The following is a 26986-nucleotide window of genomic DNA, read 5'->3' as shown; positions in this document are numbered from 1 at the left end:
GAAAAGAAGAAGAGTTTTTATGTAAGAATCACAAATTTTCTATAAATATTCTCTATGAGAGAAAATATTCAAATGTGGTTACGTGCACATTAACATTGTCTTCCACAAACCTTTAATTAAACTCAAAAACACTAATACCCCAAAATCATATTAGACAATCAGCAAGAAATATCAGACTTAAGCAGAAAAATACTGAGAAAACAAAAATGTGAAATCATAAAAAGTAATACACAGCCTGGGCAACATAGCAAGACCCTATCTTTAAAAAACAAAACAAAACAAAACAAACAAAAAAACTGGCCAGGCATCGTGGTGCATCTGTAGTCCCAGCTACTCAGGAGGCTGAGGCAGAGAATCACTTGAGCCCATGAGTCTGAGGCTGCAGTGAGCTATGATTTCCGCTACTGCCCTCCAGCCCCTGCCTGGGTGGCAAAACAAGACCCTGTCTCTAAAAAACAAACATAAAACCCCAACACACACTTGTGGAAGGATAACATCTTCTGTATTTGTACAAGTTTCTAAGATTTCCTATTTTTATTACCCGCCTAAATTTATGCATATTCTAACTTCAAAGAGCAAAGTAGTCTTATTAGGCCTTCAAAAAAACAAGACAGTACCTTTAAACCTCCCCAGAACAGAATCTAAAGAGAAATAGATATTGTCATACAATACTCATTAAAAAATTTTTTTTATTTGCCAAATTTTATACCAAAGGTGTACTCCTCCTTAAAAACTTTCAGAGGTAGTATGTACATTGGTACATATTTATCAGAAGCCATAAATAAGTATATCCGAATTCCAAAAATGGTTAAACTGGATGTTTCTAATTTGTTACTTTTCTAATTCCTGACTATATACTTCATAAAAGAAGAAGATGTTATATACTTGTTATGTATCCTACTGTGCCTAGCAGGAGGACAGTAAGTGATAGACAGGGATAGCCAGCAGAGACCTTTTCAAAATGGATTTACATTATATACATATGTCCCTTTTAAACTATAAGATTAGGAAGAGGGAGAGAATGACAAGTCTTTCATCTATTACTAACCCTTAAGTCCTACGATAATTACAATGATTAATAAAATATATGAGTTCTGTAATTGCTAACAAAAAATAAGATACAGATTTTTCTATAGACTAGTCTGCTTCACTAACACTATGATTAAATAATCACCAGAGAAATGAGGCAAGAATTTACCTTTGTACTGGCCACACCAATCTCAGGACCAGCATTAATGTGAACTCCACAATCTGTCTCCCTTGATATAGAACTGCCAACTGTGTTTGTGATTCCCACAGTTAAAGCTCCTCTCTCCTTACAATACCGAAGACCCATCAAGGTATCTGCTGTCTCACCTGTGTAAAAAGTAGGACAACCATAACATACAGAACAGTTTTAGCATATACTGTTTTAGAAGCAAAACCAAATTGCCTATACTTTTAACAATATTACTTGTTTTAAATAAAACACAAAACATGCACTTAAAAAACTTATAAAACTTTAAGTAACATGGCTTGTCAGATCTCTCTCCTCTTGTTGAAACTCCAGCTCTTTGAACATAAAAGGTGTTCATTTTTACTAACTCATAAAGAATTAGGTAATATTAAAATAAATCTGGGTTTGTCAAGTTATCTGCAATACCAGTTTATCTTTAAATATCAGCTTTTGCCAAGATACGCTGGAATTATTGGAAAGAATCACTTTCCTTCCCTTTAAGTCTTTAAAATTAACACACCTGATTGACTAAGGAAAAAGCAAACATCATCTCGAAAGACTGGTGTGTTTCTGTCCAGGAAGTCACTGGCTAGTTCCACCATCACAGGCAACTCAGTCAGCTCCTCAAGAACTTGACGTGTCTGCAGAGAAAAGATGACTTGGTCACAGAACTCTCTTTCAAATACTCTTTCACTGGACTTCTCTGGATTTCATGTATAGTTTTCGGTTTTACTGATTACAAAAATGACATGTCAGAAAATACAAACAACCCAGATTAAAATATAAAAAATAAAAATCCTACCACTTGAGATAAGCATGGCTAACATTTTACTTCACTCTCTTTAGACAACTATCTATGCATACATACATTTTTTTTTTTTTTTTTTTTTTTTGAGACAGAGTCTCACACTGTCATCAGGCTGGAGTGCTATGGCACGATCTTGGCTCACTGCAACTGCTGCCTCCTGGGTTCAAGCAATTCTCCTGCCTCAGCCTCCCAAGTAGCTGGGACTATAGGCATGTGCCACCACGCCCAGCTTAGTAGAGATGGGGTTTTACCATGTTGGCCAGGATGGTCTCGATCTCCTGACCTCGTGATCTGCCCACCTCGACCTCCCAAAGTGCTGGGATTACAGGCGTGAGCCACCCACACTGCACCTGGCCACATACATTCTTATAAGGAAACAAACCCACACATATAGAACATTTTCAGAAGTAGAAAGAGCATGATTCTGGGTCAGACTGTGCGTTATCTCTAACTTCCCGATTCCTAATCTTTAAAATGAAAATTCACATAATACCCATGCCAGTGAAGGGTTTCAAATAAGAGATGTACAAATATAAAGAGAAAAATTAAACACTTTAAAAATGCAATGTATTCATAAATAGGACAATTTCGCAAAAGTCATCAATATATTTTAGAAATCTTGTTTAAGAGGTCTCACTATTTTCAAACTTCATGGCATGGGGCAGGGGAAATAAAGAAGGGGGAAATACGTCTCTGTGCAAAAGGTAGCTTAAACTTCATTTCAGTAAATTTCCATTCTAATTAAATTCCTTTTACACTAAACATTGGAAAACTAAAAACAACAGAAAAATTAACTTTTAGGCAGCAAAAACTTTAAGCTCAATCAATGTATATATTTAGGGTTGCTTTAATTCTAACTCTGGAGATCACCTATCCTGACAGCCTTTAACCAGCCTCTTCAGGCAAGTGGCCCTGCCCATCTTTCACCCATCTCAGCATTTTTCCTTCTCAGCAATAAAGAACTTAAAGATGCCCCTATTTCACAGCGCTTTAACTTTTGCTTCCTCACAAATTTGGGCAGAATTGACTTATTTGGTTTCCCAAAATATATTAAATAACTTTGGTTTGGCATTTTTTAACATCACAACATCACATAAAGAAAATCATGGAAGATAAAATGCTCCTATTTTTGATTACTCTTTTCTATTAATATATTTTATTTATAATGTATAATTAAGTTTCTGACACTAAAATGCTAAATGTTTTCTCACAAATAAATATAAACCAAAGCTTTTCACCCAGCTTATAATATAAATGTTATATTAGAATAATATTCTTCAAAATAAAAAGATGGGGAAAGAAGAGAGAAAGAAATCTGGAGACTTACCAGATATTTAAAAGTAAGAGATCCCAAAAAGGTAATCTCAAGATTTAGATGTGCTAATTAACAGTTTATTCTTTTAGTTGAGGCAACTTTTTTTTTGTTTTGGTTAAAGATGAGATATTGGTTTGCTGCCCAGGCTGGAGTGCAGTAGCTATTAGGAGGCATGATTATAGTGCACTGTGGCCTCAAATTCCTGGTCTCAAGTGATCCTCCTGCCTCAGCTTCCAAGTAGCTGGAACTACAAGCACACACCACTGCACCCAGCTAGAAACAACTTTATATAAATATACAAAACGACCTATTTCCACCACAATAGAGTAACTTAGTGCATAAATTCCACTGAATGCCACAACAAAATGTAGAGAAAAATTAAAATTTTGAAAAGCCTACTAAGTAGGCTATACTTAAACCATTTATGCCTGGTATTCTGTTATTGGAACACTAAGCTTGTGGGAGTTATTTATATTCTACTGCTTTAGGTCATTGCCAAGGTCTGATTTTTCACACAAAAAATTTGCAACCTCTGGCATAAATGGGTTAAGAATAATTAGAGTGTAGTCAGTTATTATTCAGGATACAGAGAGATACTAAAAAACCATGCAAATGTGTCCTAAAATAACAACAAAGAATGTAAAACAAGGTAAAATAAACAGTACTATTTTGTCTGATAAACCACAAGGATTTCTAATGTTTGTTAACTATAGCAGTCTTGGCATCCACAAAACAACAAAAAATCCTACATTAGAGAATTCTAACAGAGCATATAAATTTCTGCCCCAAAATTTTCTTAGTACTAGATGAAGCATTTAATCAACTTTTTTATTTGTGAATAGAGGGCTCATTCAGTAATAGATCTAAGTCACCACTAATGTGTTTATGTCATTCTTCCCATGTTCAAAAACACTTTTTTTTTTTTGAAGCAGGGTCTGGTTTTGTCACCCAGGTTAGAGTGCAGCCTTGCAATCCAGGATCACTGCAGCCTCAACCTTCTGGACTCAAGTGATCCTCCTGCCTCAGCCTCCCAAGCAGCTAGGACTACAGGGACTTGCCACCACACCCTGTAATTTTTTTTCTTTTTGTAGAGACAGGGTCTCACTATGTTGCCCAGACTCAAACTCCTGGCATCAAGTGATCCTCCCACTTTGCACTCCCAAAGTGCTGGGATTATAGGTGTGAGCCACCACTCCTGGACCAAACAGTCGCTTTTTTAATTAGCAATAATCGCCTAGGATAAGCCTCATTGGCTATGATACTGCCACTGCGCAAAGCTAACAATCACATTTTTAGACCTCTACCCTTCAATATTACATAGACTTTCTGTTTAGGACCGTATAATTTTGGGGGACTCGGGGGAGGTGTACGATATAGTCTTAGAAAAGAGCAAAGCTTGTTGAGATGCAAGGGCTAGTAACCAGATAGTTTCACTCATTGCTTAAATAAATGGCTCCTAATAAATATTTATGCCTCAGCAAATAAAAAAATTACTATGTCATGAATTTTGGAAATCAATCCTCAAAGCAAGGTCTTCTGTTTGTAAGAGTTGACATCAACAGCACATAAACTGTCTCTTTTTAAGGAAACTACATGTGAATCTGACTTATTAGAATAAAAGACCCTCATATACCTATGTTTCTGCACTGACAACAATACAAGTTTTTGATACCAAATTTCAGCTTCTAAAAAAATAATTTAAAGAATAAAATCTGATTTAAAAAAAAAAAAAAAAGGAGACTCCCTTTCTTTGCAGTAAAGTGCCCACAAAATAAAACTGCATTGAAGTTCACACATGATACGGGTCATTTGTCTAGAGCAAATGAACAACACTAAGCAAAACCCAATGACTGCTCTTATACACATAGGTAAGCTCCTTATGCTACAAGTCTAGGACAGTACTGAAATTCCCCCCTTCTTGACCTTTCATGAAGTCTGCTGCAGGGGGTCTATCTGTGTATCTATGGACCTTTTCTAAAGATCTTCCATTGATAAATAATTCCGAGCAGCTAGTAAAATTTCTCCCCTACTTTCTTTTTTTCATCACAAAAGTGAAAAGATAACACATTTTAACAAAAGAGAGTTTAACATAGTATGTTATTAGAGGTAGTACTTGTTCTATAGATATCCTCTGTAATTAAAATTTTAAGAGGCACTTACTGCTACACCAGCATGGTAACTTGTTCCACAAGCAATAAGAATCAAACGCCGACATCTCTGGATCTCCTTAATGTGATCCTTCAAACCACCCAAATTCACTGAAATAAAAGTTTGTGTACATAATTATTTAGCAAAGAACCATGTGAATCGCATTTTATGAGTATCCATTTCCAATATGAGAAAGAATAATGCTGTTTTAAAGAATTCATATTCCTCTTAGAAAGCACAGTTCTCTGTAATTTTGAAAAGTAAATTAAGTTAGTCACAACTTAACTGGCCCCTCCAAACTTGTAACTGACCTTACTCAACTCTCTACATGCCCATACAATCACAGTATTTAATATATTCTACCTTAGTTAGTCATTTTTACATTCTTCTCTTTAAAAGTTAACTTAAAAGCAAAAGTAGAGGGACACAGAAAACAGATCAGTAGACGCTGAAGGCTAGAGCTGGAGGAGGGGCTGGCAACAATAGGGTGCAAGGAATTTTTCGGAGTGATGAAACTGTTCTACATATTGACTTTGTAGGAGGTTATGATTATGACTACTTTGTAGACATCTGTCAAACCTAAGAGTTATACACGAGGAATGGGTGAATTTTATTATATCTAATTATGTCACAATAAACCTGTCTGGGAAAAACATCATCTCAGTTATGTTTATTTCCCTTCTGGTTCCCAGAAAAGTGTTCTGTACACAACATAAACCCACTCTCCTCTCAGCCTTTGCCATCCCCATTCCCCTAATACTTCAGTCAAATTGCTTGATTGTTCCTATCCCTCCACATTTATCTTCAAACCCAGCATCTCCCTGGATGACAGCAACATTCTCCAGTTCTCTCTTCTGTCCTCCACCTCCTAGAGTCTGCTCTCCATATGCTGCCAGAAGGATCTCTTAAGAGTGATCCTTTGAAAACATAAAGACCCTCCAATGAAGTCTCTCCTCTTTTTCATTTTCAGTTTCTATAGCTATTTACATGTTGTTCTCCATGTGTCCTGTCCAGAAATCCTTCCACACAGGCTAGTTTTCTACCTCTGAGAAATTCCTATTCAACATTCATTCAGCTAGTCAACTAAAATTCCCTAACCACCCACCAAGTGAATATAGTGGTCAAGACACTGAGAGGCTACCCAAGTTCTAGACTCAAACAGTTCCTCATCTGGCTAGGGAGAAAGACAGGTACCTCCTTGTGGACCTTATCCTGCTTCTCTCTCTGAACCATCCTCAGTCTGTCTAGTCTATCCCTGCTCTCTTCATCTCCCCTCCTTCTTTTTCCTTTTTATTTTTTTTTTTTTGAGACGGAGTCTTACTGTGTCAGCCAGGCTGGAGTGCAGTGTGGCACAATCTTGGCTCACTGTAACCTCCGCCTCCCAGGTTCAAACAATTCTCCAGCTTCAGCCTGCTTAGTAGCTGGGATTACAGGCGTGAGCCACCATGCCCAGCTAATTTTTTGAATTTCTGGTAGAGAGAGGGTTTCACCATGTTAGCTAGGCTGGTCTCGAACTCCTGATCTCAAGTGATCCGCCTGCCTCGGCCTCCCAAAGTGCTGGGATTACAGGCATGAGTCACGATGCCCGACCAGGCCACCTTTCTTATCTTAGTTATTTATACTATAAAACCAAGGTACATGTTTTACTTTTCATCTTTTGAATAATTGTATGTTCTCCTTTTTTAATTTCAATAATAAAAGACGGTATGTTTCTCTATTTTAAAAAATTAGCAAGTAGAAAACAAAACCAAACAAAATAAAAAGTGTTACCAACTTCCCAAATAATTTAGAATCAAATCCAATCTCCTTACTTTGGCCTTCAAGTCCCACACGATCTATCTCATGCTTACTGTGACCTAATATCCTAGCACGTCCCCTCTCACTCAGGCCACACCAGCCAGACTGGCCTTCTTGCTGTTCCTGCACTAGACCAAGCCTATTTGCATACCTCTGCCTACAGTGTTTTCCACAGACCTCAGCATTAATTACAAATGTTTGGAAAGAAAGGAAACAACAGTAAAAGGCTGGCTTGGGGTTAACAGTAAAAGGCTGAATCAGGGTCATGCAAAGGCAAAGACTCAATATAAAAGAAAAAAAAAAAAAAAGACCTGTAATGCAATGCAGATGACGACGAAGAATGACATGGATGTGTAAGATGGTGAGATTAGCTGGCCATGGTGTTTCCTTAAAATTAGTCCTAGAAATTTCTGGTGGCTGAGGAGAGTTGGAATAGTTCTGAAGAGTTACCCAAAGCTCTGAATTTGATGCTTTTGAGAAAAGCCTGATCCCTTTTGAGATGAGGTAGGCTATCACTACAGGCAAAACAAGAATGTCTGATGGACAGGGGAGAGGATGGAGAACACTTAGAACAATGAACATACATGGGGACTACTTTGGTTCAACAAATGACTAACAATGTGACCTCTGGCAAACTGGCTGCCTCAATCTCTTCATCTTAATAACAAAAAGATAACAACTATCCTGTTTTATTACAGAATTTTTATGCACATAATACAGATATAAGCACTCCTTTTTTTTTTTTTTTTTTTTGAGACAGGTTTTTCAACCAGGCTGCAGTGCAGTGGTAGAGTCAGAGCTCACTGCAGCCTCAGTCTACAGGGCTCAAGCATCCTCCCACTTCAGGTTCCTGAGAAGCCAGCGCTACAGGCACCCACTACCACACCCAGCTCATTTTTTTAAAAATTTTTAGTAAAAACTAAGATCTCCCTAGATTGCCCAGGCTAGTCTAGAACTCCTGAGCTCAAGTGATCCTCCTGCTTTGGAAAGCACTGGGATTAACAGGCATGAGCCGCTGTACCTAGCCAAAAGTACTTTTTAAAAAAAACCATGTTCCCAAAATTTGTCTCATTTTCTTCCCTTATAAAACAAATCTTCTTCCTGACCTAATTTCCATAAATACCATTAAAGAATTTACTGCTACTCTCGAAGTTCTTCCAGCTCAACCATCTTCAAAAACCCTCTTCTGTCTACAGAGGCAGACATAATTCCTAGTTTATACTGCTTCTGTTTCTCTCCTGGTCTCTCCTCCCTCCCCTATGGCTGTACCTCAGCCAGGACAACATCCTATCTGACAACCACATCTCAGCCTCTCCTTCTTGTAGTGCACACTGAAGACTGGCAACCGTTTCACCTCAGTAAAAATAGTTAGCATACCCCCTGGCTTCTTAGTCTTCAATAGCTCTGTAATTTCTATAAAAGGAGGTACCTCCCACTCCACTCTCACATTAGAATGCATTCAAAGCCCTCTATAGCAAGCAGTTACTCTCAGCTTCTTTTATAGACATTTCTTTTTACTCCTCTTCAAGCACTAGATCTGGCAGACAATCAAGACTACATTTATTCAATAAGCAACTTTCTAAAGGTCTCACCACCTAGCTAATACTAATTCCACTAGCTAATGCTCTTCTAGCCAACTGAAATGCTCCCATCTGATCTTCATCTATGTAAATCTTCAAAATCCTTCAAAACCCAAACCTGCCTACTTCATTAAGCCTTTTCTGATCCCAAAGCCCCTTCCCACAGATTCACTGTCTACTTGCTCTAAATTCAGCGTTAAAGCATTTCAACATTAAAAGGTGTTTCTAATGTTATTTATCATATTTTCCCTTTCTTTAAATTTTTTTTTTTTTTTTTTTTTTTTTAGACAGAGTCTTGCTCTTTTGCCCAGGCTAGAGAGTATAGTAGTGCAATCCTGGCTCACTGCAGCCTCAACTTCCTGGGTTCCAGCAATTCTCCTGCCTCAGCCTCCTGAGTAGCTGAGATCACAGGTGGCACCATCACACCCAGCTAATTTTTGGATTTTTTGTTTTGACAAGTGAACGTTTATTTTTGTGCCTTTCTTCCTATGTGTATTTCAAGTCTTTTTCAAAACAAGGCCCCAGGAATCTCCAGATTCAATTATGTCTCTGGGTTTGGTCAACTGCTGCAAGTCTTAGAGAACTTTGTACAAATGCTAGAGTTACTCATTTACCAACATTAAGCCCCAGGATACAAGATGCAACAAAATAGGACTCCTTCCTCCATGGAATGACCCAATTTCAGATGAAGCGGCAGCCAACATAGAAAACGCTGGAATTTTTCCTTGGAACTGGACTGTGATAAGAGGTGCTTTGTTTGCCATAAACATAAGCTATTGCCTTTTCCTTTTCCTTTTTTTTGGCGGGGTGGGGGGAACAGAGTTTTGCTCTTGTGGCCCAGGCTAGAGTGCAATGGCGCTATCTCAGCTTACCACAACCTCCACCTCCCAGGTTCAAGCGATTTTCCTGCCTCAGCCTCCTGAGTAGCTGGAATTACAGGCATGCCCCACCACACCCAGCTAAATTTTTGTATTTTTAGTAGAGATGGGTTTTTGCCATGTTGGTCAGGCTGGTCTCAAAATCCTGGCCTCAAGTGATCAGCCCGTCTTGGCCTTCCACCCACCTTGGCCTCCCAAAGTACTTGGACTACAGGCATGAGACACCGCGCCCGGCCAGCTACTGACTTTACTTTGACCCTTCTTTCCAGTTTTTGAAGATAAAGCAGAAAATAATCTTCTCTGAAGATACTTGATAAAAATTCCCAAAAAAAAACAAAAACACGTGCTTCTACTTCATTAACAAAAATTTCCTGCAGTTTGGAACCTGGGTCTAGTTCAGCTGGCAGATGAGCTGATTTATGCGTTCACCCCAATAGCCAAGTGTGCCCATCTCCTTGAGGAAGCTCACTCTATTTCTGGTAGCATAACTGGGCCCTGAGAGGTGGACAGCATGCAAGAACCATGAGATCTCCTGGAAATACTTCTTTGGGAAGGCAATTTCATGAATGAGGTCTTCCAAGCAAATAACACCAAACTTCTGCAGGTGCTCCTCATTCGCTGTGTTGTCAGTCAGAGAGATGGTCTTATCCTTGACCTTGGATTGTCCAAATTTCAAAATGAGTTCCCGGACAGACTTCAGATGTGGAAATCCCTAAGTCACATTAGGTTCCACTATATGCAGCATTTTTAGGTTCTGGGGGGTAACTTTTACAAAGGCACCACTAAAAATTTTCTTTAGGCAAAGCCTTGCAATGGTTGTCTGTACCAGTAAATTCATGCCATCAATCCTTTCGATGCATACAACAAAGGCCAAGGAATGTTTATCTGGCAATTCCAAGGCATGAGGTTTGACTTCTAGTAGTCTGAGACGCACCTTATCATGTTTCTGCCACCAGGAATCATGTAGGAATTATTCCAGTTACTTAACGCTGATCTATTTTACTTTGCTCTGCTCCTTCTTTGCCAAAAGTGCCAGGTTTGCCCGGGTGGCTTTGAGGGCTTGATAAGCCTTCCTCTTTTTCATATTTTCTAGAACCAAAGGGATTTTTCTTTGCTCTTGCTCCACCATCTTTCTACTGTTGCCTGTTTTTCTGAGACGGCGTTTCACTCTTGTCACCTAGGCTGGAGTGCAATGACACGATCTCAGCTCACTGAAACCGCCGCCTCCTGAGTTTAAGCGATTCTCCTGTCTCAGCCTCCCAAGTATCTGGGAATACAGGCATGCACCACCACACCTGGCTAATTTTTATACTTTCAGTAGAGATGGGCTTTCGCCATGTTGGTCAGGTTGGTCTCAAACTTCTGACATCAGGTAATCCTCCCACCTCAACCTCCCAAAGGGCTGGGATTACAGGCGTGAGCCACCACACCTGGCCCAAATTTTGTATTTTTAGTAGAGATGGGTTTTGCCATGTTGGTCAGGGTGGTCTCAAACTCCTGGCCTCAAGTGATCTGCCCACCTCAGTCTCCCAAAGTGCTAGAATTACAGGCAAAAGCCACCACACCTGGCCTAAATAGTTAATTATATATTCATCCCCCCTCTCCTAGATCATAAGAGCCTCAAGAACAAGACTTTATTAGAGATAGCTTTCCCATAGTTCCTAACACATCCAGATGGTACACTGCACATAACCGATATCCAATTGATTAATTCAGCCTTCAACAAATCTCTCCTAACACTACTCAGAGAAAAAAAAGATATGAAACAGCATTTATTCCTAAAGATAATTCCCTATCAATTAGCAGGATATGACATGAAGAAGACACTAAATATTGTACATACGACACACAGATTCAGGAACAAAAGATTTTGCACACCACTTATTATTTCTTAAAAACTAATTCCTAACATGGAGACAACTTAGCCCAAAGCTTGTTTGTTAAACTGTTTATTAAACTGGTCATGATGAAAGAGCAGTATTCTGAAAATATGATTTAGCAATAATTTTAGGGACATCTTATGAGCACATAATGTCAATCTCAAACTCATCTTGCAAACAGGAGTGCATAAACACTCCTGTGACACAGTCTAGAGAGAATTTCCAGAAGTAAGACTAGTGTTCTACTCTTACCTCTACCCTAAAAATGCAGGAGGGCACAGGCTATCCAAAAGCCATCAAGCAAATACCTGAAAGACCTCCAGGGAAGTTTACACTTTGAGTCATGCATACACTGAGAAAGGAAACCTAGGCTAGGCAGATACATGTAAGCTGCCCAGCAATGAGGCCAGGTCTCATTCTTTTTAGAATTCACAGTACCTAGGACACTCCTTGGTAAAAAATGGGTGACCAATACATAATATTTACCCTTTTAACTATTTTTAAATGTACAATTCAATGACATTAAGCACATTCACATTATTGTACGACCATCACTACTACCCATCTCTGTAACTTCTTCATCATCCCACAACTGAAACTCTATACCCTTTAAACAATAACTCCCCATTTCCCTTCTCCACAGCCCCTGGTAACCATTAACTACTTTCTGTTTCTGTGAATCTGACTACTCTAGATCTTATATAGGTAGAATCATACACTAAAGACAAGATGGCTGGGCTCTACTGATGGCTGGCAGCTATAGTTGCTCTACAAGTCTATTAAGGGCAATGAACTTTCAGGTTGTTAATGGAACCTCCTATAAGAGACACTGAAATAATTCATATGTAATTACCAGTATAGTCATCAAAGTTGACTCTTCCTCTCATTGTATTCACGACAGACTCTGGCTGCTCAAATATTTCCTTCTGCATAAATGAACTGAAGTTGCCTATAGTAATAGAAATAATAAAATTAAAACAAAAACAAAGAATAAGAACGAATTTGTATACAACTAAAAGTCTCTCTCCTTTAATATAATCTTGGTAAATTAAACATAACAAAAGGCCATGCAACAGAGAAAGTTATTTATATATGACTATATGACTGCCTAAAAGATTGGGTGAATATATTTTACTCTTATGTGGGAAAAAAATAAGAATAGAGTAAAAATCACTTTTAATTAACTTCATACTTGAAATGTGCAGTTAAAACAAAACGAGACAATGAGACAAGCATTTGTTTTGTTGTTCCGTTTTTTTTTTTTTAGACAGAGTTCTACTTTGTCGCCCAGGTCAGAGTGCAGTGATACGATCTTGGCTCACTGCAACCTCCACCTCCTGGGTTCAAGGGATTCCCTGGCCTCAGCCTCCAAGTAGCTGGGACTACAGGCATGTGCCACCATGCCCAGCTAATTTTTTGTATTTTTAGTAGAGACAGGGTTTCACCATATTGGTCAGGGTGGTCTCGAACTCCTGACCTTGTTATCCACCTGCCTCAGCCTCCCAAAGGGCTGGGATTTACAGGTGTGACCCAACACCCCCAGCCAAATGAAACAAGCTTTAAGTTCTAGAGCGTAACTTACAGTCAAATTGTAGTTCTATCCTTTACTACCTACTCTATAAAATAAGAGATCAGTTACTTCATAGTGTGGATTGTAGTGTGGATTAATAAAGCAAAGAATTTGACATATAGTTGAGTTAGGCAATAAATGTTATTTCTTTTTTTTTTTTGAGACAGGGTCTCACTCTGTCACTGAGGCTGAAGTACAGTGGCACAATCACTGCTCACTGCAGCCTTATCTCCTGTGCTCAAGCAATCCTCACACCTCAGCCTCCTGAGTAGCTGGGACTACAGGCGAACACTACCACGCCCGGCTTTTTGTGTGTGTGTGTGTGTGTGTGTGTGAGACAGAGTCTTGCACTGTCATGCAAGCTGGAGTGCAATGGCACGATTTCACCTCACTCAACCTCTGCCCCTTGGGTTCAAGCAACTCTTCCACCTCAGCCTCCCCATTAGCTGGGACTATAGGCACATGCCACCACGCCCATAATTATTTTTTTGTATTTGCAGTAGAAACAGGATTTTGCTATGTTGCCCAGGCTGGTTTCAAACTCCTGAGTTCAAGTGATCCTCTCACATTGGTATCCCTAATTGCTGGGATAACAGGTATGAGCCACCATGCCTGGCCAATGTTAGTTTTTATTCCTATCACAATCCTATCAGAAAGGAAGAAAATAAAAATCCAAATCGTAACAACAATAATGTTAACAGAAGCAAATATCACATAGGACTAAGTGTGTCAGGCACTGTTTTAAGGGCTTGATATACAATTTTTTTTTTTTTTTTTGAGATGGAGTTTCGCTCTTGTTGCCCAGGCTGGAGTGCAATGGCACAATCTTGGCTCACCACAATCTCCACCTCCCAGGTTCAAGTGATTCTCCTGCCTCAGCCTCCCAAGTAGCTGGGATTACAGGCATGCACCACCACGCCCGGCTAATTTTTGTATTTTTAGTACAGACGGAGTTTCTCCATGTTGTTTAGGCTGGTCTGGAACTCCCCACCTCAGGTGATCTGCCTGCCTCAGTCTCCCAAAGTGCTGGGATTACAGGCGTGAGTCACTGTGCCTGGCCAAATAATAGCTTCTTAATCCTCAAAACAACCTTAATGAGGTAGGCTCTATTATCCCCATGTTATATGTAAGAAAACTAAAGCACAAAGAGAATAAAAAGGAACAGAATATGAACTATATTTATGTTTATAAAGTATCTTTAAAGTATCAAGTGTTGGCCGGGCACAGTGGCTCACATCTGTAATACCAGCACTTTGGGAGCCCAAGGCAGGTGGATCACCCAAGGTCAGGAGTCCAGACTAGCATGGCCAACATGGTGAAACCCATCTCTAAAAAAAACAAAAATAAAAATAAAGTATCAAATGCTAATAATCTCTTTTTTATGTTAGAAATAATAAATCTTTAGTTTGATGACAATTGTAAAACCAGCAGATAATTTCTCTAAAGAATCATCCCTTTTCCTAGAGTTGTCCCTTCACTATTCACTAATCATGTGAAAGATTCCACTCATCATTCATTATTAGATTCAATATGCTAGGAAAAGAAGTAGAATATATTCTTTCCATTAAGGACACCAAGCTATAACATGACAAAAACTTTTACCCTTCATGATCTGCTGCAGTTCCATCTGGAGTGTTTGCACAGCTCGTCCAGGGTGATCTCCTGCAGTTCGTTTAATTCGATGTATAGAAAGACGTCCATCCACCACTGCTGCAACATCATCATCTTCTAGAAAGATGACACGATTGGTGTGTTCTATGACAGCACTATAAAATTTTCAAGGAGACATTACAATCAATAACCAAAGATCATTATTACATATGAAACTATCATTTGGATACAAGAACCAAATTTCAATATAAACTCTATTACTCTGTAGTGTATCGGGGAACTTTCTGGGTACTAATGCCATCCCTTATAGGAAAGTATGGGGAAGGCAGTCACAGTGAAAAAAAAATAAAAGGATCTCTGCACAGCAACCTAAACCAAATAGATTGGATCAGAAAGCACAGTTATTTCCTCCTCGTTCTATCCATCACCAAATCCTGAAATTTTAACTTCCAAATACTCTCAAAGCTTCTATGTCCACCAGACAAATACAAACTCCCATCGGCTCCCTGGCTGGACTACTGCAGCAACCTCCCAATTTGTCTACCCACTTTCTCTCTTAATTTCTCTCCATCCATTCTCCATTTCTGCCAAAATTGATATTAAAAGGCAACAGCTCTAATAAAGATTTCTCCTTCACTCAACAAATCATCTGACAGATTCCCTCTGGCTCTTAGAGAGACAACAAAGTGCCTTACCGTAATCCCTATGCCTCCTTCTCCAGCTTCATCTCCCACCAAGCTTCCTCTCTCTCTCTATTCCAGCCACACTCATAGCCATTCTGAACTCTCACAGGCTTAGCCATTCACAAAGAATGAATGTTCCTCCCTCTACCTCTTCACCTAATTAATTCCTGATCTCTCCTTAACTCTCAAACATCGTTCCCTTAAAGAAATTTACCCACCAGAGGGTAAATCTCTCTGTTACTCGCATTCTGCAGCTCTTCTCAGTTGGAATTCTACACTTGTATGATTATTGTTTAAAATTTGCCTCCTTACTAAGGAAGAGTTCCTTAGGGACAACTAATATTTTTATTTTTTACTCACCATTATCTCCCGAGGCTACCATATGGCTTTACTAAGAGTGTTCAATATGAATGTATAAATGAATGAGAAAAGGCTGATAGGTTTCTGTAATTCCAATGTATTTAAGTCGTAACTGTCAACTGTGTAATCTTACACATCTTAGCCCTGACTACACACCTGTAAAAATATTCAAGAGTGAAGCTTGTTTTCCCACTAAGATAATACATTCCCTTAAGTCCTAAATGGCAGTATTTTCTCATTTTTATTATTTTTTCTTATTTTCAGGCACAGGGAATTACTCAAATACTTGTTTGCAATTTGGGTGATTTTATTTTATCCTCATTACTATTTCATTTATAAATGCATTTAAACATCCCCCTGCATTTTCTCTCAATATGTCTTAGTCTACTACTATCCCTTTATAAAAGTTATTATGCTGCAATTAATTCTAAATGTAAAAAATAGGTATCTACATTACAATAAAACTACAATAGTTTACTAACTAAGCCATTTTACTCTCTAATCTACAATCTCCTCCCTACAAACCCTGGATAAGGCTCCTGAAATAAGGAAAAAATGTAAGACCTCTAAAATACACTGCAATAAGTTTCAAGGAGTATATGTGTTCTTGACCTACATGCTTTGAAATAAGAGAAAAAGTGTCCTTGTAGCCCCATCTCCAAAATGGTCAACTATATTTCTTTAATTAAAAAAGTTCTCTCACAGAGCACAACTAGACTAATACACAATGACTTCTTGGTTTCCTGTAGCATGACAAGTTTTACTAAAAATCTCTTTCAATCAACCAAAGAAGCTCACCTTGCATCAGAAGCAAAGTAATACTCCACTGCTTTTTCTTCCACCGGGAAAAGGCAAGTTGTGCTGTCCACGCGAGAGAGATTGCAGCTTCCCTTCTTGTCTTTGCCTAAAGCATATAGTTAACATGAATTGGCAAATATGTAGAAAATCATGTCCAATGTAGATATACGCATAATCTTTTAAAAAACCATAGCAACACAAAACAATTTTAGCAAATTTAAAAAGCCAGGTAGATCACCTTATTTCCATGCAATAAGCCAATAAAAACAGAAAAAAAGTGTACAGTGAAGTAGCAACTATCAAAGAGTTTGTGGCAGGTAAAAGTGCTAAATTATATCTTTTTTTAATATAATATTTCTTTTCCAGGTAAAAGACAAGTAATTCCTTAATATTAATTTTTTTAATCAAAAGTATAAATTAATTTTAACTTTATACAAAACTTGATAATCTTACCAGATAAAAGCAGTGGACCTATAATTATCACAAAAATTGCATTTAAAATATCAAAATTGTGCAATGAAAATAAAATGAACACAGCGGCTCATGCCTGTAGTCCTAGCACTTTGAGAGGCCAAGGCAGATGGAACACTTGAGGTCAGGAGTTCAAGACCAGCCTGGCCAACGTGGTGAAACCCCATCTCTACTAAAAATACCAAAATTAGCTGGGCATGGTGGCAGGCGCCTGTAATCTCAGATACTTGGGAGGCTGAGACAGGAGGATCACTTGAACCCAGGAGGTGGAGGCTGTAGTGAGCCGAGATTGTGCCATTGCACTCCAGCCTAGGCAACAGAGCAAAAACTCTGTCTCCAAAATAAAAAAGAAAAAGAAAATGAAGGCTAGTAGCAAATTAATTTTTATTATATCATAACAAAACCTCACTAGATTTTAGCAGCAAGTCAGCATAACAAATCAAGTTTTAGTCTCCACTAATTCTGATTTTAAAACAAAACAAAGATGCATATCACTCTCTAATCATGGTATATCTGTTAGAGATAAAATTTATAAAACAAGAAACTCTCCTTTCTTTAACTTGGGTTTTCTTACACTTCCTTTAAGTCAGGAGAAAGTAGGGTCATTTTGCAAAGCTAATATCCTTTTAATTCTTGTATTTCAGAATTATGACATCTCAATTTGTCAAGACATTGGTAACTTTTTTCATCAAGACTTGGATACTAAAGCTTTATAAATCAGCCTAATATAGGAAAAAATCTATTAGTTGAAGACTATATAAAGGTCCTAGAGACAAAAATGCACTTTTCTCCAAGGCCAAGACATTACAGAACTTAGAACTATGGAAACAATAGCCAGAGAACATCACAAGTATACTTATAAAAACTGGTATTGTATCTATCCTTTTAAAATGCACATATAAAGACAGACTTGATAATAATTATTAGAAAAGTATATTCAAATGTGCTGATTATCCTGAGTTGATTATTATACATTTTATACATGTACAGAAATATACTACATCACCAGGATAGGCACAGTGGCGCACGCCTGTAATTCCAACATTTTGGGAGGCTGAGGTGGTCAGACCACCTGAGGTCAGGAGTTCTATACCAGCCTGACCAACACGGAGAAACCCCGTCTCTACTAAAAATACAAAGTTAGCTGGACGTGGTGGCGCATGCCTGTAATCCCAGCTACTTGGGAGGCTGAGGCTGGAGAATTGCTTGAACCCAGGAGGCGGAGGTTGTGGTGAGCCGAAATCATGCCACTGCACTCCGGCTTGGGCAACAAGAGTCAAATTCCATCTCAAAAAAAAAAAAAAAAAAGAATTAAATACTACACCACATAAATATATTAAAAATAATAAAAGCCAAAAAAAGTATATTCAAAGTTTTCCACCATCTGTGACTACTTGATGATTTAGTCATGAAAACAAAGTAACTTTTCCCATTCATATTTAACAGCAAAGATGCCAAACTTTGAAAAAGTTTAAGATGATGTCCAAGACCAGGTAACACTATAGAAAAATAACATATTAGTGTTTGCCAAGGGCTGGGAATGGGACAAGGGTTGATGACAGAGGACAGCTTGAGGGAACTTTTTAGGTGATGAAATTGTTCTGTATCTTGATTGTGGTGGTAGTTATACAACTTCACATCTGACAAAACTCATGAAACTACATGAAAAGGAGTAAATATTGTGTGTTTAAAAAACTGAGGCCAGGCGCAGTGGCTCATACCTGTAATCCCAGCACTTTGGGAGGCTGAGGCGAGTGGATTACTTGAGGTCAGGAGTTCAAGACCAGCCTGGCCAACATGGTGAAACCCCCTCTCCACTAAAAATACAAAAAATTAGCTGAGTGTGGTGGAACACACCTGTAGTCCCAGCTATTCTGGAGGCTGAGGTGGGAGAATTGCTTGAACCCAGGAGGCAGAGGTTGCAGTTAGCTGAGATCATGTCACTGCACTCCAGCCTGGGTGACAGAGCAAGACTTCATCTCAAAAACAAAAACAAAAAAGTGAATTAAAAAACATGTAAAAAGAGAGCTCAACATTTTTTAAAAATAAATGCAACTACATCTGCTTATAAAATGTCCTAACAGGCTTGAGTTTCAGTGTTTTTTCTCCAAATATTGATAATTTCATTCTTCAAATAACAAAGTATATTTAATTAAAATATGTAAAAGAATTTGAGGCCAGGCACCGTGGCTCACACCTATAATCCCAGCACTTTGGGAGGCTGAGACGGGCAAATCACCTGGGGTCAGGAGTTCAAGACTAGCCTGGCCAGAATGGCAAAACCCCATCTCTACCAAAAATACAAAAATTAGCCGGGCATGGTGGTGTGCACTGGTGGTCCCAGCTACTCAGGAGGCTGAGGCATGAGAATCGCTTGAACCCAGGCGGTATAGGTTGCAGTGAGCCAAGATCATGCCACAGAGTGAGACTGTTTCAATCAATCAATCAATCAATAAAGTAAAAAAAAAAAAAAAAACCTTGAGGTATCAATGTCTGTTTAAATGAAAAGAACACTTCCGGGCTGGGCACAGTGGCTCACACCTGTGATACGAACACTTTGGGAGGCTGAGCTGGGTAGAGTCCAGGAGTTCAAGAGCAGCCTGGGCAACAAATCAAGACTCCATTTCTACAAAAAATTTACAGTTAGCTAGGAGCCAGGCACAATGGCCCATTCCTATAATCTCTGTAATTTGGAAGGTTGAGGTGGGAGGATCCCTTGAGGCCAAGAGTTTGAGAATAGCCCGGCCAACATAGCGAGACTTCCTCTCTACAAATAAAAAATTAGGTGGGGCTGGTGGCACACACCTGTGGTCCCAGAAGGAGGCTGAGGTGGGAGAATCACTTGAGCCCAGGCAGTCGAGACTGCAGTGAGCCATTACTGAGCCACTGCACTCCAGCCTGGCTGAGACAGCAAAACCCTGTCTAAGAATTAGCTGGGCATGATGGCACACACCTGTATTCCTAGCTATTTGAGAGGCTGAGGCAGGAGGATCGCCTGAGCCCAAGAGTTTAAAATTGCAGTGAAGTATGACCTCACCACTGCACTGCACTCCAGCCTGGGCAACGGAACAAGACCCTGTCTCCCCCAGCCTCTCTGTAAAAAAAGCAATATGGAAAGTTACATCCAAGTAAATAAATAAGAAAAACAAAACATAAACTTTACACATAAACAATATAAAAGAACAATCACTACAAATTCAAATAAAGTCAATTCAAATGTAAATCTAACAGTAACATGTCATGCATAAAATAAAGACCATTTAAACATATTTCAGTTAAAAGTTAGGCTAAATGAGTCAAATAACTACCACTTAGTCAATCTAAAATAACCTAGCACACAATGCTCTTTTCCTAATCTAAGCATATATCCTATATGATTTTAAAACAAAGGAAAAAATAATTTAGAATTTCAAGTATTTTCTCAAATTTCAGAAATTTTAATGAAATTATCAAAAGCACTTTTCTAAATGCCAAAAGCAGACACACAAAATATACTCTGCAAATTAGAAAAATGTCAAAATACACTTCCCAATAAAATAAGCACATTTTTAGAGGCCCAGCACATTCATTCACTCCAAGAACAAAAGAATTAGTAAAGAAAAAAACAAAAGAGGATAAGATCTTCCCCATCCATGCAGAGTGCATTTCCCACCTCTTTCTCCCTGTGATCCCCACCGTGTGAATTTTGATCCAATCTGAGTCCTAGCTAAGGATACACAACAGAAAAAAATTCTAATCATCAGAGTACTCACAAAAACAAATCTTTTTCATGTCTGGACAGAACTATATTTACATGTCCATCTGACCAAAAGGGCATTTATTCCAACTTAAGGAAAATAATTCTTCATAACTACTGCACTCCATTTGTAGAGGAAATTTTACCTGTTCTGTAGAGTATAGGAATGTGATCAGTAGAAAGTTTATGTTCACTCCGTACACCAATCAACAGAGGACTGCCTCGCCTGTAATTGGAAGAGCAGTCAGAATTAAACCATTTTTATAAATAATGGACTAATGATATAAAATTTAATGAGCCAATACTCTTCAAACGTTTAAATTCTCCCCCCAAGCGCAAGTTCAGATATAAAAACGAACTAGATAAATAGAATTTTTTAAAAAAACATATTCTGTACTGGGCCGGTATAGTGGCTCACACCTGTAATCCTAGAACTTCACAAGGCCAAGGCAGGCAAATCACTTAAACCCAGGAGTTCAAGACCTGTCTGAGCAACATGGCAAAACCCCATCTCCAAATCAGCCAGCTGTGATGGCACATGCCCACAGTCTCAGCTACTCAGGAGACTGAGGTAGGAGAACTGCTTGAGCCTGGAAGGTGGAGGCTGCAGTGAGCAAGATCGCACCACTGCTCTCTGGCCTGGGTGACGGAGCAAGACCCTATATCCAAAAAAAAAAAAATTCTGTATCAGAGTCAGCAAACTGACCTGAAGCCCAGGGTTATTTTTATAAATAAAGGGTTTTTGTTTGGTTGGTTTTTGAGAATGCCCTTGCTCTGTCTCCCAGGCTGAAGTGCAGTGGCGCAATCACAGCTCGCTGCAGCCTTGACCTCCTGGCCTCAAGTGATCCCCTTGCCTCAGCCTCCTGATTAGCTGGGTCTACAAGTACGCACCACCACACCCAGCTAAATTTTTTATTTTTGGTAGAGACGGGGTTTTGCCATGTTGCCCAGGCTGGTCTAGAACTCCTTGGATATAGCAATCTACCCATTTCAGCCTCCCAAAATGCTGGAATTATAGGTATGAGCCACCAAGCCAAGCCTAATACAGGTTTTTTAACTTTTATAATTGACAAATAAAAACTGTATTAAATACAGTTATTTTGGAACATAGCCATGCCCACTCTTTTACTTATTTTCTGCAGCTGCTTTCACAATACAACCAGCAATTAAGTAGTTACTACACAGGCTACATGGCCCAGAAAGCCTAAAATAGTTACTATCTGGCCCACTCCAAAAAAGTTTGCCAACCCCTGCTAGTAACAGTGTATTTTAATTGTTTTTCTTTGTAATGTGAAATGGAACCTTCCTTTCAATTGTGCACAGAAGGCCAATATAGGAAGGTGTAGCACGTTCTCCTTAGTCACCACGTCTTCAGATTAAAAATATCTCTCTCTTACCGTATCTTAGGGCACCTCACTTAGGATTTCACGATCAGGCCTAAATATCCTAACAAGAAGCAGTGATGGCATAATTATCTAGGAATTTGTCTAGAACATGTTTCAAAAAATACAGAGAAGGCTAATATTTTAACTTTATTAGGTAATATTCAATATCCAAATTCACAAAGTAACTCTGCTAATTCTGCCTCAGCAATTCTGCCTCAGCATCCCGAGTAGCTGGGATTACAGGCTTGTGCCACCAAGCCCGAATAATTTTTATATTCTTAGTAGATACGGGGTTTTGCCATGTTGGCCAGGCTGGTCTCAAACTCCTGATCTCAGGTCATCCACCTGCCTCAGCCTCCCAAAGTGCTAGGATTACAGGCGTGAGCCACCGTCCCCAGCCTGTACTTGCTTTCTTAAGGGATTCTGTTAAATGGAAGAGTGGTAAAACAACAGACAAGAAGGAGCATGTGAAAATATGCTCACATGAATATATCTAAAAGAGGGCAGAACCTTTGTAACAAAGGGTCATTTATAATCTATGAAGAATAAACATGTAACTCAAATATACTGAAATACATTAGTCATTGTTAGAGTTATATGTACCTTGTGCCAACTGCTTGCCCGGGAAAATGGACACTTTTAAATACGAGTGCAAAAGCACCTTCCTATGGAGGGAAAAAAATGTATTAGCAATATTTACTGTAATCAAATAAATGTCAGAAATGCCTAGAACATACTGACTTCAGCAAAGAAATTTTTGGTTCACACAAATGCTCTTTTGTGCCAGTTTATAAACAAGTCTATAATTTAAGTAAACACTTACTCCTAAGCTTTAGTGTATCCAAGATCCACTTTTTTAACCAAGCCTACGATCGAAATATGATCAATAGATAATAACTCCAAAATAAGATCATTTAAAAAGTCACCCATTGTACATGCTATGAACACTTCTCAACTGATAGATCCTATTTCCATCATCTACCTATCTATATTATCATGAAACTATGAATTATCAGAGGAAAGACAGAATTAGAAAAGATCCCAAGATCAAAATCTAAAACCTATTCTCTGCCCTAGTTAATTGTACACCACTGTTAACTTTCACTCTTTCTCAATATTAAGAGATACAAATATATAGAATTAGAATTATTAACATGCATACCATATAACTCCATCAACCTGGATCCTCAGAGACAGGGCTTACAGGAATCAAGAACAGATAAAAGAGGAACACAAAATAGTAGAGGGAAGAACCACCATGGAACACAAACTGGATTATACAATGAATAAAAGGCAAAGTCTATTAGAAAGGAGAAAAGGCTGAAATTCCACGCTGCCTTGGGTAAAAGGGAAGGAATAGGGCTTTACATTCTCCATCTTCCTGTTTCTTCTTTTTGCTAGATGTAAGATTTGCATGCAGGTGGGAGCGGGGTGAGGGTTGGACCTTAGTTGGGCATTAAAATGGGAAAACTAGAGTTATGAGAAGGGAAGAGGGATGTAGGTATCACTATGAATTTAGACTTTTGTAGATCTTTGATATCTTTAATCTTTAATTAGGAATGTTGGATGGAATCAAAAAGAATACTGCTTTTCTCTTGGGCTGGGAAATGCTTTTTAATAGAGGTTCAGGGCCAAGGAAAAGTCCCCAAAAGGAAAAATAAGTAGCTGACTTCACGCAGGCATCATCCCTGAAGGTACCATTGTGCTAAGTTACTGGTTGAGAAGAACACTCGGATGAACAGGAAGCAAGGGAGTAACTAATCCTCCATTGTGTATACTGTGTACATATCCATGCGTGGCGTGTATGGATGTGTGTATATACGCATAGTTTTTAGACACATTTTGATTTTGGATTATTTTTCATTCTCATGACATTAAATCAGAATGAAGTAAGTAGAATTTTAAGTGGAGAGTAGGGGGAATCAATAAACCAAACGGTGTCTTAAAATTATTCAAGTTGAACAGTTATATGAGAAATAAAAGCCAAAAATACTCAAAAAGAATAGCACAGTTCCTGCTTATCAAACTTAGTTTTCAGAAAGTTTCTCATAATTATTGCTGGCATAATTATCTTTAAAAGTGTGGCTTAATACCAGTTGTTGGATAACTCTCTCCACCAAGGTAGTAAAGCTGATATCTTGACTTTCCCGATTGTCATACATATACTTAACAAGCTTGGCAATTGTCTCTGTGTCTGTTTCAGATTCAAAGTCATAGCCTTTGCTTTCCTGTAAGTAGAAAGACAAAAAAAAGATATAATTAAGAAAATATTCATGACATACAAATCTTTTCTACAAAATTGTTCCCTCAGAAATGTCACTAATTTCTGCTATTTTTTGAGCACCATATCCCATTATTCAAAATTAAAGTCACCATCTGACTAGAGTGAATCCAAAACAATGTGGTACTCTGTGTAACTGAACATACATTTAACTTACTGTCCAATAAATAGCCATTAGCTGTATGTGGCTATTTAAATTTAACCAAAATTAAATAAAATTTAAAATTCAGTTCCTCAGTCATACTAGCTCAATAGCCACATATGGACAGTAGCTACTATACTGAATAGCCCAGATACACTATGTCTTCCATCACTGCAGAAAGTTCAATTGAACAACCCTAACAAAGCACTCATGCAGGTCACCATTATGACCATTACTATACAGTATCTATTTAAAACATAGAACTTTCATTTAGTTTGTCCTGATTCTTCTTATATTAATATATTCTAAGAACTTTAAAACACGAGAGTCTCTCACAATGCAAAAAATGTCTCCACAAAATTCCAATTTTATTTGAGCCTTTTGTCATGTATATTACAGTCAAATACTAATCATTTCCTTTTCATTTTAAAAGACAAAATTGTTCTACTGCTAGCAAAAAAAAGTCCAATAAACCATCATGCCCTTGAAATTATCTAAGGAATTACTTGATGACACCTATATGGTGTTGTACATCCTAATAACCAACCTCGCTGCTCTTGTTAGAAGTATTATCAAAGACTGGTGTCTTTTGAGATGACCTTACTTACCAAAAACTTTTTCAAGTCTTTGTAGTTGGTGATGATTCCATTGTGAATAACAATAAATTCTAAAAGAGGTAAAAGTATTGATGACAAAAAAGTTAGAAGTCTGATAAACCTAAAATAGCTATAACTAGATTTTTCTCAAGTCAAAAAAATCTAAAATATGCTATACTATTTGTTATTTATAACATGATAATTACATCTACTTCTTGTTACCAGATTATCATCAGGTAGATCAGCAGCATTGTTTACTTGGCATAGCCAAAGCACACAGTGCAGGGGAGGTGGGTAGAGTGGGGAAATAAACAGGAAGTCTAGAGATAACAATTGCAGTTGTGGCTAAACTACTAATCAATGTTACCATGTGAAAGGAGCAAGTTTATTGGGTTTGTTGACTCATTTGCAAAATGAGAAAGCTGAACTAAGTATTATTCTTATTCATTCATAGTAATTCATTCTTGAGCGTAAGTTTAAAAAGAAGACCCTTCAAACTGAGTATAAGTTTAAAGTGAAGGCCCTTCAAACTAAAACAATAATCTGATTTATACTAAATCAGTTTAATAACTAAAACTAAGGAACTTGCTAAGAAAAGCCAGACAATCAGTTCTATAAATTTACTTGTTTGAGATCCAGGTAAGTCATAGAATGTCAGAAAAATAATGTTAAAATATCATTCCAAGAGATAAATATGATTATGAGATAATTTTTATCTTTTTTAAGTTAACTAACTTTCAAAACTGTAAGAATAAATAATCAAGAGTTGACAATATTATTATTTGTAGCCACTGATGGTACATAAAAACTACCAATCCGGCTGGGCATGGTGGCTCACACCTGTAATCCCAGCACTTTAGGAGGCTGAGGCAGGCAGATAACCTGAGGTCAGGAGTTCAAGATCATCCTGGCCAATAAGGCAAAACCCCATCTCTACTAAAAATACAAAAAATTAGCCAAGCATGGCGGCACAAGCCTGTAATCCCAGCTACTCGGGAGGCTGAGGCAGGAGGATCACTTGAATCTGGGAAGCAGAGGTTGCAGTGAGCTGAGATTGTGCCACTGCACTCCAGCCTGGGCAATAAAAACAAAAAACAAAAAAACTACCAATCCTCTGTTTATTATTTAAAGTTCATTTCAGTTAGGAGGAAAATTACTGCTAAATTAAATTTTATTTTAATTATCAAAATATTCTTTTTTTTTTTTTTTTTTGAGACAGGCTGATGCTCTGTCACCAAGCTGGATTACAGTAGCTCGATCATGACTCACTGCAGCCTTGAACTTCTGGGCTCAGGTGATTCTCCCACATCAGCCTTCTGAGAAGCTGGAATTACAGGCATGCACTATCACACTCAACTAATTTTTTTATTTTTCTGTAGAGACAGAGTCTCACTATGTTGCCCAGGCTAGTCTCCTGAGCTGAAGCAATCCTCCCACTTCAACCTTCCAGTGTCTTGGGATTACAGGTATGAGCTACTATGCAAGGCCAAAATGTTTTTCCTTTTTTTTTTTTTTTGAGGGAAAAAGAGAAAAAGAAGGGGAAAAAAAGAAAAAGAGGGAAAAAGGAATATTACTTCATTCCTAAAATGGGATTCAATATGGGTTTCAATAATGGCCGATCAATATTTTGAGTGTTTAAAGTGGTTAATGCATATTTTATGTGTTTAAAATAGAGATCTCTATTGTGTTTATTTGTTCTGGCTCTGAGTTCAAGTCCCGGATATCGTTATC

At 38.2% G+C, this 26986-nt stretch overlaps 1 protein-coding gene and 2 pseudogenes across 4 annotated transcripts in view; all 3 read right to left on the bottom strand.

Moving 5' to 3' along the window:
- GFPT1 (glutamine--fructose-6-phosphate transaminase 1) overlaps positions 1–26986 on the bottom strand; it is a 70420-nt gene that overhangs the window by 14687 nt on the left and 28747 nt on the right. For 2 of the 4 annotated variants that reach the window (XM_035272385.3, XM_035272384.3), the window contains exons 5-15: positions 25268–25326; positions 24330–24464; positions 22840–22901; positions 20998–21077; positions 20768–20821; positions 16645–16750; positions 14795–14958; positions 12476–12571; positions 5500–5597; positions 1737–1857; positions 1199–1356 (exon numbers count right to left, since the gene is read on the bottom strand). In XM_035272385.3, the coding sequence (XP_035128276.1) occupies positions 1199–1356; positions 1737–1857; positions 5500–5597; positions 12476–12571; positions 14795–14958; positions 16645–16750; positions 20768–20821; positions 20998–21077; positions 22840–22901; positions 24330–24464; positions 25268–25326 (1133 nt within the window). The remainder of the gene's footprint in view (positions 1–1198; positions 1357–1736; positions 1858–5499; positions 5598–12475; positions 12572–14794; positions 14959–16644; positions 16751–20767; positions 20822–20997; positions 21078–22839; positions 22902–24329; positions 24465–25267; positions 25327–26986) is intronic. The other 2 variants (XM_035272387.3, XM_035272386.3) reach the window with 1 other exon arrangement.
- LOC144579393 (U4 spliceosomal RNA) lies at positions 4552–4618 on the bottom strand (annotated as a pseudogene).
- Positions 9994–11006, bottom strand: LOC144579275 (ribosomal protein uL30-like pseudogene; annotated as a pseudogene).

The sequence above is a fragment of the Callithrix jacchus genome, chromosome 14 (assembly GCF_049354715.1).
Source record: "Callithrix jacchus isolate 240 chromosome 14, calJac240_pri, whole genome shotgun sequence".
Taxonomy (NCBI): domain Eukaryota; kingdom Metazoa; phylum Chordata; class Mammalia; order Primates; family Cebidae; genus Callithrix; species Callithrix jacchus.
The sequence above is the reverse complement of the archived record's forward strand: the minus strand, read 5'-3'. Positions and strand labels throughout refer to the sequence as shown.